This window comes from Mchenga conophoros, linkage group LG20 (genome assembly GCF_057382185.1).
Source record: "Mchenga conophoros isolate Kocher_MC1m ecotype Shallow Benthic linkage group LG20, M_conophoros_male_GT1.1, whole genome shotgun sequence".
Classification (NCBI taxonomy): Eukaryota; Metazoa; Chordata; class Actinopteri; order Cichliformes; family Cichlidae; genus Mchenga; species Mchenga conophoros.
The window spans coordinates 36,322,898-36,339,614 of NC_140545.1; the positions used below are offsets into that span (position 1 = coordinate 36,322,898).

The 16,717-nt window shown below is 43.6% G+C and overlaps 1 protein-coding gene across 1 annotated transcript; it reads left to right on the plus strand.

The window, feature by feature from the left end:
• Positions 1 to 4,604: 4,604 nt before the first annotated feature.
• LOC146551353 (L-rhamnose-binding lectin SML-like) lies at positions 4,605 to 15,507 on the plus strand. The gene is made up of 12 exons (XM_085260589.1): positions 4,605 to 4,667; positions 5,131 to 5,163; positions 6,326 to 6,421; positions 6,861 to 6,954; positions 7,119 to 7,213; positions 7,309 to 7,353; positions 7,442 to 7,580; positions 7,673 to 7,770; positions 14,349 to 14,434; positions 14,559 to 14,693; positions 14,984 to 15,095; positions 15,268 to 15,507. The coding sequence occupies exons 1-12, from the start codon at positions 4,634 to 4,636 to the stop codon at positions 15,330 to 15,332; spliced, it is 1,032 nt and encodes a 343-aa protein (XP_085116715.1). The 5' UTR covers positions 4,605 to 4,633; the 3' UTR covers positions 15,333 to 15,507.
• The last annotated feature ends 1,210 nt before the right edge of the window (positions 15,508 to 16,717 follow it).

Genomic DNA, 16,717 nt, shown 5'->3' on the forward strand with positions numbered 1-16,717 from the left:
ACTGCTGGTTCACATGTGATTGCTCCATACAATGGGAAGCAGAGCCTTCAGCTTTCAATTCAGTTGAGTTTGAATACATTTTATTTATACAGCGCCAAATCACAACAGCAGTCGTCTCAAGGCAATTTATATTGTAAAGTAGATCCTATGGTAAAAAGAGAAAATCCCAAGAATCATATGACCCCCTATGAGCAAGCACATTGGCGACAGTGGGAAGGAAAAACTCCCTTTTAACAGGAAGAAACCTCTGGCAGAGCCAGGCTCAGGGAGGGGCGGGGCATCTGCTGTGATTGGTTGGGGTGAGAGAAGGAAGACAGGATAAAGACATGCTGTGGAAGAGAGACAGAGGTTAATAACAGATATGATTCAATGCAGAGAGGTCTGTTAACACATAGTGAGTGAGAAAGGTGACTGGAAAGGAAAAACTCAATGCATCATGGGAATCCCCGGCAGCCTACGTCTATTGCAGCATAACTAAGGGAGGATTCAGGGTCACCTGGTACAGCCCTAACTATATGCTTTAGCAAAAAGGAAAGTTTGAAGCCTAATCTTAAAAGTAGAGATAGTGTCTGTCTCCTGAATCCAAACTGGAAGCTGGTTCCACAGAAGAGGGGCCTGAAAACTGAAGGCTCTGCCTCCCATTCTACTTTTAAATACTCTAGGAACAACAAGTAGGCCTGCAGAGCGAGAGCGAAGTGCTCTAATAGGGTGATATGGTACTACAAGGTCATTAAGATAAGATGGGGCCTGATTATTTAAGACCTTGTATGTGAGGAGCAGGATTTTGAATTCAATTCTGGATTTAACAGGAAGCCAATGAAGGGAAGCCAAAACAGGAGAAATCTGCTCTCTCTTTCTAGTCCCTGTCAGGACTCTTGCTGCAGCATTTTGGATTAGCTGAAGGCTTTTCAGCGAGTTTTTTGGACTTCCTGATAATAATGAATTACAGCCTGGAAGTAATAAATGCATGAACTAGTTTTTCAGCGTCACTCTGAGACAGGATATTTCTAACTTTAGAGATGTTGCACAAATGGAAGAAAGCAGTCTTACATATTTGTTTAATATGTGCGTTGAAGGACATGTCCTGGTCAAAAATGACTCCAAGGTTCCTCACAGTGTTACTGGAGACCAAGGTAATGCCATCCAGAGGAAGAATCTGGTTAGATACCATATTTCTAAGATTTTCAGGGCCGAGTACAATAACCTCAGTTTGATCTGAACTAAGAAGCAGAAAGTTAGCGGCCACCCAGGTCTTTATGTCTTTAAGACATTCCTGCAGTTTAACTCATTGGTGTGTGTTATCTGGCTTCATGGACAGATAGAGCTGGGTGTCATCTGCATAGCAGTGTAAATGTATGCTATGTCTTCTAATGATGCTGCCTAAGGGAAGCATGTATAATGTAAACAGAATTGGTCCTAGCACTGAACCCTGTGGAACTCCATAATTAACCTCAGTGTGTGAAGAGGACTCTCCATTTACATGCACAAACTGGAGTCTATTAGATAGATATGATACAAACCACTGCAGTGCAGTACCTGTAATACCTACAGCATGTTCTAATCGCTCTAATAGGATATTATGGTCGACAGTATCGAACGCTGCACTGAGGTCTAGCAGGACAAGCACAGAGATGAGTCCACTGTCAGAGGCCATAAGAAGATCATTTGTAACCTTCACTAAAGCTGTTTCTGTGCTGTGATGAGCTCTGAAACCTGACTGAAACTCTTCAAATAAACCTCTGCAGATGATCTGTTAGCTGTTTGACAACTACTCTTTCAAGGATGTTTGATATAAAGGAAGGTTGGAGATTGGCCTATAATTAGCTAAGACTGCTGGGTCTAGAGATGCTTTTTGAGTAAAGGTTTAACTACAGCCAGCTTGAAGGCCTGTGGTACATAGCCGATTATTAGAGATAGGTTGATCATATTTAAGATCGAAGCATTAATTAATGGCAGGACTTCTTTGAGCAGTTTTGTAGGAATGGGGTCTAAAAGACAGGTTGATGGTTTGGAGGAAGTAATTATTGAAGTTAACTCAGAAAGATCAATTGGAGAAAAAGAGTCTAACTTAACATCAATGGTACTAAGAGTAGCTGTAGATAATATTACATCTGTGGGATGATTACTGGTAATTTTTTCTCTAATGATAAAAATTTTATTTGTGAAGAAGTTCATGAAGTCATTACTAGTTAACGTTAAAGGGATGGTTGGTCAGGAAGTCCAGAAATGGCATCTTACTAATTTAGAAGATCATCATTTAGCTGGAAAAATAATCACTCCAAGTGACTCTATTAAAAAAGGCTCTCAGTAAAGCTAGAACATTTCACTATTCATCACTGATTTTTAAGAAAATAAGAACAAACTTGAGTTGGGATGGGTCCCGGTATCAGTTCTGACATAAACGGTAGTAACCAGACCGAAAAGCAGCGCACATTTCGGTGCTTTTTTCCCCCCTGAGATGTCAGACACTTTAGATTCTAGCCAATCATTTTACCTTTGTGAGCGTAGTAGGCGGGCCCAGGTACGAACGTTCTTTTAGAGCAGAGCTACAGATTAAAAATGCCCAAGGCGAAGCGGTCAAAGTCCTGCTGTACTTCACAGCAAAAGATGCAAACTCAGCAGCAACAAGTGCTTTAAGCTGATACTGTGATACTGTCAAAGGAGGTAACACCTCGAATCCAATGAAACACCTGGTGACGCATAGCATTTTTTTTAAAAGCCGAGAAATGCGCCGTATTTGATAGCTTGCTGCCAGTCCTCACACCGAGCACATCTACTGCGGGTGTGGTGCCTGTTATCTGACCCGGAGTTAGCAACATCCCCCAAGAACCCGAAGAGGAGAGTCCTGGCCCCTAGCCCTGCCAGTGTAGCAGAAATGATGAGGATGATGATGCAGCAGCAGCCGTTCTTCTCTGCGTGAGTAGCTTCATGTTGTTCGTGTGTAATTTACGTTGAGTAGGCTAACCACGTTATTACATTAATCCATGTAAGGTGAACGAGCAAACATCATCATAGCTACATGCGGCTGTCCTCTTGTTTGATGGCAGATACTCCCTGCACCCTGGCCAAAAAGGCTAAAATGACCAAAGAAAAAGTGGGAAACAGCTGAAGAGGTTTTTGGACAAAGTTTGTGTTCTCCATTCTTTAAGCACCGGCACCGTTTCAAAAGTACCGGTTTGGCACTGGTATCAGATAAAACCTAAACGATACCCATCCCTAAACTTGAGTCTGTAGCCAGGATGACAAACAGAGCTCCAAACATTCCTTTAATCTCAGCTATTAACGAATTCATGAATTTCTTCACAAATAAAATCTTAACTATTAGAGTGAAAAAATACTGATACCAATACTGATGACCATGAACTTTTACTACAGAGATCAGAGCATGCAGTAGGTATTAAAGTTTCTGCACCGCAGTGACTTCAGTGATGTCTGTCTAACAGACTCCAATTTGCCTTCTTCACATTCTCAGGTTAATAATGGAGTTCCTCAGGGTTCCACGCTGGGACCAGTTCTGTTTATATTTTAAATGCTTCTTCAAGGTATCGTTACAAGGCATCGCATACTTCTTGGGTATGCAGATCAACCTAGCTCTTTGTAGCCAATTAAATTGCAGGAATGTCTTTAAGACAACACTGAGTCAGGAGTCAGAACAGACTCTACCTGCTGAGGAGACTGAGATCTTTTGGAGTGCAGGGGGAACTCCTGAAGACCTTTTTAGACTCTCTGGTGCTGTCGGCCATCTTCTATGTTGTTGTTTGTGGGAACAGCAGCTTATCTACAGCTGAGAGGAAGCGGGTGGATAAGCTCTGTCCCAGGATGTTCCTCGACCCAGTTCAGGTAGTAGGAGACAGAAGAACTCTTAGACAATGTCTCCCTCTCCATGCATGAAGCAGATTAACTGAAAAGCCTTCAGTTAATCCAAAATGCTGTATTTCTCCTGTATTGGCTTCCCTTCATTGGCTTCCTGTTAAATCCAGAATTGAATGTAAAATCCTGCTCCGCACATACAAGGTCTTAAATAATCAGGCCCCATCTTATCTTAATGACCTTGTGGTACCATATCACCCTATTAGAGCACTTCGCTCTCGCTCTGCAGGCCTACTTGTTGTTCCTGGAGTGTTTGGTCCCAACTATGTGCTTTAGCAAAAAGGAAAGTTAAAAGTAGAGATAGTGTACAATGGTGCAGCTGCCATACAATGGCATGTTGTGTTGTTCAGGAACTTTCAACAGTTCTTCACACAGTCACAGTCAATGGAAACCTCTCTTTAAACACTTACAATATAATACTGTTGACTCAGCATCACAAACACTGTCTCGTTTGTGGTCTCTGACCAGAGAGACATGTGGAGATGTTCCATGTAAATATGAATATTTTCCATACAAATATATTCCTGCTGTGTTCCTGCTGCACCCTGTTTTACATGTTGTTTATTCACATCCTGGTTTTTTCTTTTTCTCATACTTTTTCCATTCCAAACATCCAACATCCTGCACGTGAGAAGGAGGATACTCTGCTTTTCCATTGGCTGTGCTTTGCATGTACATCACAGGTGTTACTGAAACAGAGTAAATCCAGCAGCTCTGTGTTTGATCCTCCATCAGCTCTTCACTGTAATCCAGATCTCCTAACATGATGCTCTGCTCCGGACTCAGCAGCACACTGTGTGAGTACAACACACTGATCATCCTTTATTTATACATGAAATCAGCTGCACATGTTCAGTCTAATCCTTTTCTAGCTTTCCACTGTGCTGTACTGTGACATGCTTTTCTTTCTGCTTTATTGGATCAGTTCATCTAACATCCTAAATACATGTTTGCATCACCTCAGCAGGACAGTTAGGCTTCACAGAGTCCTGAGAGCAATTCATGGCTGATCATTTACTTTGAAGAGTTGAAGTCAAACTGTCAACACAAATAAGTTTATTGACAAAAGTTGGAAAGATGAAGAGAATAAATGTGTCATTGAAATCTGCTGTTTAGAAAGAGTTTCCAAAGAATCCAGGTGTGAATGAAAGCAGCAGCTTTCTCCTGTTTGCTTTTCATTTCTGTTTCATGTTTTGAGGTGAATTCAACTTGATATCAAACACACAGTCTGACACTGAGCTTTCTTTCTGTCTCTTTCAGTGCTGGCAGCAACCTGTTCACTCATCACTTCAGGTAAATGCTGTTTTACTGCTTCTTATATTCTGGTCACAAAGAGCCTTTCTGTGAACTTTCTCATTATTAGAGCTCACCTCTTCTTCTTCTGTCTGTAACTACTAAATATTGTATTTGTGTGATCTAAAATCTAAACTCTATCCTTCACACACACCTTTTTAAAATCTTATTTCTGTTCCCAGTGAAAATGAAATGAACCCTGTCTGGTGGCTGCTGGGCGGGTGGGGGGGGGGGGGGGGGGGGTTCTGGATGTTGTGGGGCTCCTTGTTGACATGTGTGAGGAAATCAGGGATAGAGGCTTTGGATTGCAATCCTTTAAATCAATCTTGATTTAAAGCAGACCTTCTCAAAGTGTGGGGTCCGCCCCCTAGGGGGGCGCAGAGCCATTGCAGGGGGGTATGAAAAGGGGGGGGGGGGGGGGACAAAACCACTGCTAGCACGGGGCGGCCACAGAAACGCAAAGCAGGAGATGAAGCGTCGCTGAATAAGTTTCCAAACCAACTTCATTCTGAGCCAAAGACGAGAAAATATGGTGAAGCAAATCTGCCCTTTGGCTTCACCTGCACAGGTGCTGAGGTCGGTCTCCCTGCAGAACTGGTTTCCCTGCGTCGGGAGCAGCGCTGGGCTGTTCAAATCACAGACAAACAGGATCCCACATTCTTGATCTTTAGTTCACAAACACTTGTTGTAATGACTAACTGCTCCTGACATGTTGGAGAGTTTGCTCTTTATACAGTAAAGTTACAGCAGGATACAAATAACATCAGGCTGATCCTGCCACGATTTGTTCCCTCGGTTCAAATCACTGACTAACAGGATCCCACAGCTGTTTATGTTTTTGAACCCATTTTGCTCAGAGAGACATTTTTTGACAAATGTATTGATGCAATGTTGAATATAGATAGATAATAACATGATAGATATTATGTCTCTGCACTCTTTACAAACTGTGATCTTTGTTGTCCACCCTGGAGCTAAATCAGCCAGCAGCTTCAGCAGACAGAGGTTACTGTAAGCTTCGCTGACACTAACCGTGTTTCACATCCATCAGGGAAAACTAAAGTAAGATGAGGGACCAGCTGTAGCTTCACCTTCAGCAAGAAAATGATCAACACATTCCCCATTAATTTATCAGAAATGTACAATTTATTTTTTATTTCAGGCTTTATCAGAGCTCAAGTTCCTCCTCCTGTGACCCCCATATCCACAGGGAGAGTGGTCACCTCTAACGGCCTCAGTGTTCATCGCCTGAGCTGTGGTAAGATGGAAAATAGTGTCCAAGAATTCACTGCAGATCAAATTCAGACTCTCAGGCTAAATTCAACAAACTTAACAAGTATTGGATGAACTGTTTATAGTTTACAGCCTTTTTATGCACAGCTGCTTATTTTCAGTTTAAATTGTATTTTCCTGATCAACAAACCAACGGTGCATTTATTCTTTAAAAAAGCTCTGAGGATGTTGGACTGTGTATAAAAGTTCAGAAACATTTGATGTAGATTAGAAACAAAAACACTGACTTAAAGTTTCCTCCTTGATCAGAGTTAATGTAATATCCACTGTGGTGGTGTACAGAGGTACAATCCTCATTATTTATGGATCTGCAGCATCTGAGTCTGAAACTGAAGCCTGAAACCTGGATTATTGCATGTTGTGTTGAGTTGTTCCTTTTCTCTCATACTGTGTCTGTATAACAGTGGGTGGAATGATCATTGTGAGGTCAGCTGAGTACAGATGTGGAGGTGAAGTAATCTGCTCTCACGGTGACGCTGTGAACAACGTGAGGAACAGGTGAGCACTGTGGGATGGTAGAAGTGAGCCTTTGATTCAAAAGAAGAAACAAACTAAAACCTGTTGAACAGCTTTACTCAAACTAACAGGAAGTAAATGATCACCTGAAAGTAACTTGTTTCATATCTTTGAGCTGAAAACCAGCTGTTTCTGTCTCCCTGCAGCTGTGATGGAAAAACCGAGTGTGACATAAAGTCAAACATTACTTATGATCCTGGAGTCTGCAAATACCTGGAGACCACCTACGACTGCTTCCCACGTAACGACTCTGTTAAACCTGTGATTAGAAATGACTGATGAACCCAATCTGTACATGAATGATTACAGTTTCTATGGGATCTGTGTCTGTTTCAGGCCAAAGTGTAATATGTCAAAACTTCCAGTCAAACCTTCAGTGTGGTGAGAACACAGCTTCTATGTCTTTCTACATTTAATGCAGTAAAAATATCACCATGGTTACAGTTTGACTCTATGAACTCTTCCTCAGATGAAGGACAGGTTATAGTCGTCTCCTGGGCGAATTATGGTCGCCGTGACACGACCACGTGCCCTGGCACATATACTATCGAAAATCTCTACAATGTTAACTGCTCCTGGCCAGGAAGCATGAACTATGTAACTACCAGGTACAGATGCTGACTCTGTTTCTTCAGCTCTCCATCTTCTCTCAGATGATGCAGTGAATTTTTGCTGATTCACCTTTGACCTGCATTCACAGGTGCAATGGGAAAAACAGCTGTACTGTTGATGCAAATATCTCAGAAGACCCGTGTCGTGGCATTTATAAGTACCTGGAGGTGTTTTACACTTGTCAGAGTAAGTAACTCAAATAATAAACTTCTAAAGATAATCTTTTAGGGTCGGTACATTCAGACTTGTTTTTGAAGTGAATGAAAATGAAAATTCTTCATCATTTTTAAAAGATGAGCCTTTCTGTGCTGAAAAGAATCATCAGAAAATCATCAGTCACGAAGATTTCGTCAGTTTGTTTTAGATCCTGAGTGAACACCTCGTGATTTTATCATCAAATAAATACAAATATTATAAAATAATGATAAAATAAAAATAAAACCAGTCAAAGTGACATTTAAAATTAAAATCAGCTGACATTTAAAAACAGAATTCAAAAAGTGTTTACAAAGTCATTTGAATGAACAAAAGGTACTTTTGCATAAGTCGAACAGAAAATCAAGCAGGACAGAAAACATTATAATGTGGAGACAGAAAGAAAAAGATTAGATGAAAAACAAAAAATGACAATAACAAAGACGAAGAAAACATCACAAAGTTGATTCTGTTCATCTGGACGAGCTTGTACTCGCCACAATATTACTCATCGAGTGAATAACTCAATTATAAAAAAGTCCTGACACGTTTTGTGCCTCATTGCTTCGTTTAACGCTCAGCTCTGTCATCACGATAGAAATGCAACTGTTTCTCCCAGATTTGCCACTAAAAACAGGCCCGCAGCAGAAACCTCACTGGGAGCAGCGTTTGAATAAAACGTATGACGACATTATGTCAGGGCTCTGTGTGCGGGCAGGCGGAGAGGAGGATCCAAGCGCAGGACTCGAACACAGAATTGTGAATCAGAACCTTAGCTTTATTGCTGACATGAAAACCAAACGTGAAGTGACTACTGAAACCGGAGACCAGGAACACACAGGCATAACCTGAAGGTACGACGCGACACCGAGCATGGGAAAACACAGGGCTTAAATACACAGGGTAGTAATGAGGGAATGGGCCACAGAAGGGGGACACAGCTGGGGGAGATCAGGGCTAACGAGACGGGGGAAACAAAGCTGCACACACTAACATAAGACAGACTTTCACAATAAAACAGGAAACATGAATCACAACTCAGAGACACGGACTCAACACAGAGAGACAGAAAATGACACATGGAACTGAACTATACATGAAACCACAATTCCTAAAAAAATGGATAACAGATACATGAAACTCTAATAATAATAATAATCATCACAACCACAAGAGAACAAGAAAACAATCCATGATGCAAAATTACACCAAAACATAATAAACTCAAAATACTGGGTCCAACGGACCCAGAACCGTGACAGTACCCCCCCCCTCCAAGGGCTGGCTCCCGACAGCCCAAACAAAAAAAGCACAAAGCACCAGGCCAGGATAGAGGGACAGAGACCAAACAAAAAACAAGGAGCACCAGAGTCCAAAAACGCAGGAAAGCACATCAAAAACAAAAACCAGAGCTCAACAAGAGTCCACAAAAAGTTCAGGGGGCCGACCGTGCACACGGCAACGGCGGCGACGGGCAAACAGTTCGGGAGGCCAACCGTGCACATGGCAACGGAGGCAAAACCAATCAGGAGGCCGACCACTTTGAAGGTAGTGGCGGCCACTGAGCAGGTCCGGAGGTCGGCCGCGATGCCAGCGGCGGCGACGAACGCTTTCCGGAGGCCGTCCCCGAAGGCCATGATGCCAACTTAGAGGCCCGGAAAACGGCCGGCAGAGGCGAGGCGGAACGGGTCGAGCTGGCTCTGACGGCGGTGTGGTAACCGCAGGACCAGACGAGGCCGGACCAGGTGAGGCCGGACCAGGCGTGGATGAAGACACGGAGGCCGGACCTGACGGCAGCGGGACGGCTGCAGGCAGTGATGCGAATGGTGATGATGTAGAAGTCGCGGGGGATGACTCAGCAGACGACAGCTGAACAGACTTCCCCGGACCATCAGCAGATGTGAGGATGTGCTGGCTGGGTCCTCCAGGACCCTCAGTTAACGAGGCGTGGTGCTGGATGGGCTCCTCGGACCCTCCAGCTGACGACACTTGAGGCTGGACGGGCTCCTCGGGCCCATGACCAGCAGCTTCACAGCTGTGGCTCCAGCAAACATCAGCTGATACTAGAAATTAATATTAAATACATTCTAACAACAGCTGATCAAGCTGAAGCATGCTGCTGTTGTTTAGCGCGACATCCGCTGGTTTCCTCTTTCTGGCGCAAAGTGGGCGATAAACAAACAAGAGAGAAAAGCCGATCAGCTGATCATTGATCAGTTTCATGACTGAAGTAGCAACAGGAGAGAGAGGAGAGAATGAGAGGAGAAGCTGTGCAGTGTAACAGAATAACTCCAGCTTTGTGTCTTTTTCCATTCGAGCTGAAGTCCGGGACAAACTGTTCCTTTTCACCTCAATACGAAACGTGTAATATTTCCTCTGAATGCGAGACGATTGGCAACTCTACTAACTAACCTTATGAACAAAATAAAGTTCACTATCAGTAACATCATAGCACCCACCCAGCTGTATAGAAACCCTGTCATGCTAGCTAGTACGAGTTATTGTAACTGACTGTAAAAAGTCAGCACAGCTAAAATAAACTCCACCTAAACTTGGTTTATATCTGACCCAGATACACTGCAGGTCATAACTTCTTACCTGAAGTTCAGTTCACCTGACACTCGGACCGGCGGCCTCCTCGGGTCTCTGCTCCTCCTGCCTCACCTTTCCCTCATCCACCTGGTGGAAGCTCTGCCACAGCCACCACCAAACAACTGAGTTATTTTTACAAATCTGCCAATCCACCAGCTTTCATTGTTTATACTGTTACAACAACAAAAAAAAAAGAAAAAAACCCCCATCGGCCCATAAAAACGAAAAATCACCATCGGGCATACCGGATGGCCAGCCCAGCTCTGATTGTAGGGTAGCAAACATCGTCGGAAAACACGTTTTCAACACTGCAGGTTACCTGGTGTAATGCTTTACTGAAACATGGTCTGACTCCTATCTAACTATATAAAGAGTAACTGAAGGTTAAGCCAGGCGCTCACACCTCCGCTCTGCTGCGTCTCAGCCACCATCTCTCTGGCAGAAAGGGCGCTAGAGCAGAGCAGGGGAGAGGCGAGCTGGAACAAACTATTTTTTTGGGGGGGGATTTATACGTTTGTCTTTAGAATATTACGTCTCAACCAAGTACTGTATGGTTTTTCTATTTTTAGTAGTGTGTCACACAAACAGCAAATATTGTCAAAAAAAGTAAGACATCTTTGGGGTGCTTTGATTCCTTTGGGCTATATATGAGCTAAAAACGCCCGTGTTTAAAACTAAGTATGTTCCCTAAAATGGTGACAGCGCTACAGACCCATGACAGCCTTACCCAGTCAGCAAGCAGCTATGACCAGCACTACTTGTGCAGTTAATAAGAGGACAGGTAATGTTTGTCGCATTGTTACGCACAGCACGCTCATTTGTTTCAATTCGTCAGTTGCCACAAGACAACTGACCAACGTGTACATAATAAGCTAATACTCCTGGGTGCTATAGAGTACAGTGTACGCTGTTCACCATACTTCATGGCTTTGCTGCATCAGTCTGCCTCTCTGAGTTAATTTGTGTTTCTCCTACAGCTCTGGACCGCCCAGGTCTGATGCAAGCCAGATCCTTTTATTTAGTAAAAATGGGATTAATAGTTAAACATTATTGTTGAGGGGCACAGACAGGACTCCGCACGCACACAAACATTACAAACAAAAGGGCACTTTGGGCACCCATCAGGAAAGGGGGGGTGCTCAAGCCCCTCCCACCCCCCCCTCTGCACGTGCCTGGTGAAAGGGGACAATCTGGGGATCCGTGGGTCCAAGGGGAAACTCACACGTCCATATAGTGGGGAAGTCACACAACTGTCACACAGGAGAGGAAAATTACTCACAGTCTGAAAAACAAGCACAAATTCACGGAGCTGAGAGAATCACTAACGTGTCTCGCACAACCGTCCAGCGACCAGAAGCACAGCGTCCCGGCCTTAAATGGTGGGAAGATAATGGCAGCTTAATTGCGAACAGGTGTGTGGGCCAAGGGTGGGAGCCCACAGTGAGCTCCGCCCAGGCAGAGCGGTGAGGAGAGAGTGAGAGAGAAACAATACACATGTAGCCTTGCGGGGCCGGCTGGGTAGACACGGGGACGTGACATGTTCACTCCGTCAGCTGTTGAACACCTGCTGCTGATTTAAGAAACACGCCCATGTTAACTGGTGACAGTCACAGTTTAACGTTTTCAGCTGTGTGCGCCCTGTAAAGTAACACCATCAGGATGTTCTACATTTAATGACGCACATCGATGGATTGGTGCAGGCGTATCTCAATAAGTTCTGCTCAAATAACTGGATTATGGATTCCTCATAACCAGGTGTGTTATGAGCAATGTTGTCACAGTTTATTTATAATGTGTTGTTATAAGCTGATTAAAAAACAGAGCCATCCAGTTACTATGTTACAGCGCCACTGTCAGGGTTCCTGGGCCGCTGACCCAGCGTTTTCAGTTTGGTCTTCTGTCAGTGTTTAGTCTTCATGTTGGTTTCCTGTTTTATTGTGTTAGCCTTTTGTCTGTGTGTACTTTGTTCATTTCTACTTCCCAGTTTCTCATTAGTTAGTTCAGCTGTGTTCTTACCGGTTTCTAATCATCCTCATCATCCAGTCGGTTTCCCTGAGTTCCTGGTATTGTTCTCACCTATTCTGCGTGTGGGCTTCCGTGCTGGCTCTTTAACTGGCCAGCATGTCGTGGAGTGGGTGGGAGGTGTCGTCCAACATCGTCCTTCTCTTGGACAACATCCACGTCTCAGACACCACCTTAAGGGAGTCCGGCTCCATCCCCACAACATTACTGGCCTTGCAGATCAGTTTATTTAGTCTGTTAGCATCTGTGAACCTCAACCTGTTGTCCCAGCATGCAAGAGCATAGAGGACAGGACTGGCCACAACAGACTGATAGAAAATCCTGAGCACTGTCCAAAACACACTAAAAGACGCAGAAAATACAGATATCTCTGGCCTTACTGTAGAGTACCCAGTCTAGTTTATTTAATGTGTACTCTGAGGTATTTATAGTCCTTCACCGTGTCCACGTTGACCCCCTGGTTTGAAACACAGGTCGCAGCTTTCCTGGTCCTCCTAAAGTCCACAATCAGGGCTTTTGTCACACTGAGCTGCAGATGATTCTGCTCGCACCATGTGACAGAGGAGTCGACCACAGCCTGGTACTCCATCTCATCACTCTCACTGATGCATCCAACCGCTGCAGAGTCATCAGCAACCTTCTGAAGATGGAGGTCTCTGTGCAGTGGCTGAAGTCTGTGGCGTAGAAAGTGAAGAGGGGAGAGCATGGTCCCTTGTGTTGCCTCTGTGTTCCTGATCACATTGTCAGACACAAAGTGTTGAAGACGCACATATTGTGGTCTTCCTGTCAGGTAATCAACAATCCAGGACACCGCAGAGGCATCTACCTGCATCACTATCAGTTTATCACCCAGGAGGGTCGGCCTGATGGTGTTGAATGCACTGGATAGTCAAAAAACACGACCCTCCCAGTGCTCACCGGTTGGTCCAGGTGGGCGTAGACACGACTGAGCGTGTTTGGTACAGGAAAGAGGGATGACGTCTTCCACAGCACTGGTGCACAGGCCTCGAGGACACCGGGACTCGCCCTGTCTGGTCTTTCAGGCTTTTTTAGTGGAGTCGTTCATTTGTCTCTGAACCTGGTCCTAGGTAAAAGTTACAGGTGGAGCAGGAGTGTCAGGACTTTCACAGTATGCTCAGGTGCAATGAGGAGAAAGAGGGAGAGAGAGTGGTGTGGCTTTGGACTGTAGGCTGACTACAGTTAAGTCAGTCGGGGGGTGAGCGTTAGCTGCAGTGTCAAATCTGTAGAAGAACAAATTCAACCTGTTGGCCCTCAGCTCTGCTTTTGAATGGCGTGAGTCCAGTGACGCTTTTCAGGACTTTTCAAGCTCCTTAGACTACCGTGACCTGGGTGACTGAGAACCTACAAAGACATATCTTCATGCCACTCCAGAGCTTTCTCATGTTGTTCTGCTGGAGTTCCCACTCCAGCTTTCTCCTGCAACTGTCCATAGCCTCTCTGATCGTGCCCTTCAATAAAAACGAAACCCTTTCCACCTCCTCTCTGTGGCCCTCTTTTTATCGTTGAGGAGAGCTGTGATGTTCTTTCACCCACGGCTTGTTATCCGAATAACAATGTATAGTCCGAGCTGAGATAATGGAGTCTGAGCAGATGGTTATGTAATCACTGATACACTCAGTGTCCTGTGGGGCTCACAACGTATCTGCCTGTTGCCTCATAACAAGTTCTCTCTCAGCTGGTAAAACAGACGACATACTGTGTGAAAGTTGGAAGTATAGCATTCAAAGTGATGTAGTGGAAGTCATCCAAGGTGGCTATGAAGGCATAGAGTGCTGAGTCTGTAACCAGGTATCGCAGAAGGAATAATGTCAAATGAACCTCATCAGCTTAAATTCAAATAGACTCAGTAGTGGAACACGGCTAGGTATTTTCTTTGTCTTTTGAGGAATTATTAATCTGATTATCGACCTTCTACCTTTACAATTATTTTGCAGCTCCTTCCTGCCCTGCTGGTTGGACTTGGTTTGGAGGTCGCTGTTTCATCTTTAAAAGCAGCATGAAGACCTGGACTGATGCTGAGGTACATCAGGAAATAACAGCAGCTGTCGCTGCATCACTGATGACATAAAGACTTTCTGTCTTTGACTGATTTTAAATGCATTCTCACACTTTTCATCTTCTGTGCACCTCATCTTCCTCCTCAGAGTTCCTGTCAGACACTCGGTGGACATCTGGCCTCATTCCACAGCACAGCTGAGTACACCTTCATCAGAGAGCTCACTCGCACAGCAGCAGGGTCGTATCTGACAGCTTGGGTTGGAGGCAACGACAGAGAGACTGTAAGTGTTTCACAGATAAAGAGGATGAGCTGCAGCTGTTTCTGATATTTCATATGTTTCTCTTCATATTCATCAGTTTGATTCAAAGGTCAACATGTGACAGACTGATTAATCAAGACTTTGTTCATGGAGACAGATGTTGCTGTTGACTTGACTTTTCTTTTCATTTTTTACCTGCACAAACAAAATGAACCTTCGTTGTGTTCGAGTGGTGTAAGAGGTCTCATGTCTGCACTCTCAGCATAGATGCATCAAAGTACATCAGAACAAACTGAACTTTATTCTTCCAGGAAACTGTGTGGAAGTGGAGTGATGGTTCCCAGTTTGACTTCACAAACTGGGGTAATGGACAACCTGACAACTATGGAGGAGGAGAAGATTGTATGGAGATAAACTTTAATGGTACAAACTGAAAGTGGGCCTGTTGATGAAATGTGTTTGGTTTTTATATTGACTGAAGTCATGTGATCTTAGGTCTTTATAAGAACTGTGTTTGTTCTTTTTACATTAGAGAAGAAGAAAACATTTACAGCACAGACCTCTGATTTTATTTCTTTGTTTTGATTCTTTACAGGAGATTATGTCAACGACTCAGGATGTAACTCACAGAGAGGGTTTGTTTGTGTCAGAGGTCCATAACTGCTCCTTCGTGTCCTGACACGTCTGACATGATGATGTCACAGCCTCACTGCTGATGTCACTTCCAGCAGGATGTCAAGCCTCGATGACATCACTGCTGGATTCTGTTGATAAATATGATTTCATATCACAATAAACAGGAAAATAAATTCAATAAAATTTAAAGGAACTGAAATGTTGACCTGAAAGTGAGTCATTCATGCTTCAAATCATCATCTGATCATTTTAATAAACCTCAAAATGCTTTCTGTCTCCCTGCAGCTGTGATGGAAAAATAGGTGTGACATAAATACACCATCAGTGTCATGTTTCGGCTGTGTACAGGCAGGAGAAAGACCCAAACGCAAAACTCACGACAACGAAATGAAACTCAAAAAGCTGCTTTATTGCAGAATGGCGTGGAAAACTAAACTGAAACACAGCCATGAGGGAGACTACAACACTGACAAAGAGAAACACAGAGCTCAAATACACAAAGGGATAACGAGGGAACGAGACACAGAAGGAGAGCACAGCTGGGAGTAATCAGGCTGGACGAGACAAGGGAAGCAAAACTAGAAACACTGACATGAGACACGGACCTTCAAAGTAAAACAGGAAACACACTGACTGAACTCTAGACATGTAAACTTAACAGCAACTGGGGAGACAGAACATAGGAACCTGAAACATGGTACAAAAACGTCACAGTAGACATAACATGGAACACAGGGAAGCCATATTACAAAGCCAAAGAGCTAAACCTATGATAACCATAACTCAGACCTAGGGAAACAAGAAACAGTACAACAAAGGACTCAAAACATAAACCATAATATAAAAACACGAGATCTCTTCAAAATAAAATAGGAAACATAATGAGACGCAGACATGAAACACATGAAGAGCAGGGGAGACTTAACATGGGTTGGAAACACAAGGGGGAACTAATAAGCAAATGAACATAGGAGACCTAATGAGCTTAAACATACTATAAACATCAAAATGAACTAAAACTCAAAACACTGGGTCATAAGACCCAGGACCGTGACAATCAGTACTTCTGATGCTGGGATCTCATCACCTGATGCTGATAACGCAGTTATGTTTAAATCTGAAGAAAAGAATAAGCTTAATCGTATTTGTGTAAAATTATATATTTATCTTTTTTTGCAACTTTACCAGCTTTACTTATAAAGCACTTTAACACAAAACCAGAGATCACAAAGTGCTGCACATATACAAACAACAACAACAAATGAAATGATTAAATAAAATAATACAACATGTTAAAAAGTCCTATTGAGTCAGCCCCTTACAAGAGCAAATAAATGTGTCTTAAGAAGAGTTTTAAACTCAGAAAGAGAAGAGGCCTGTCTTACATGCACGCTCACGTCTGCATCTAC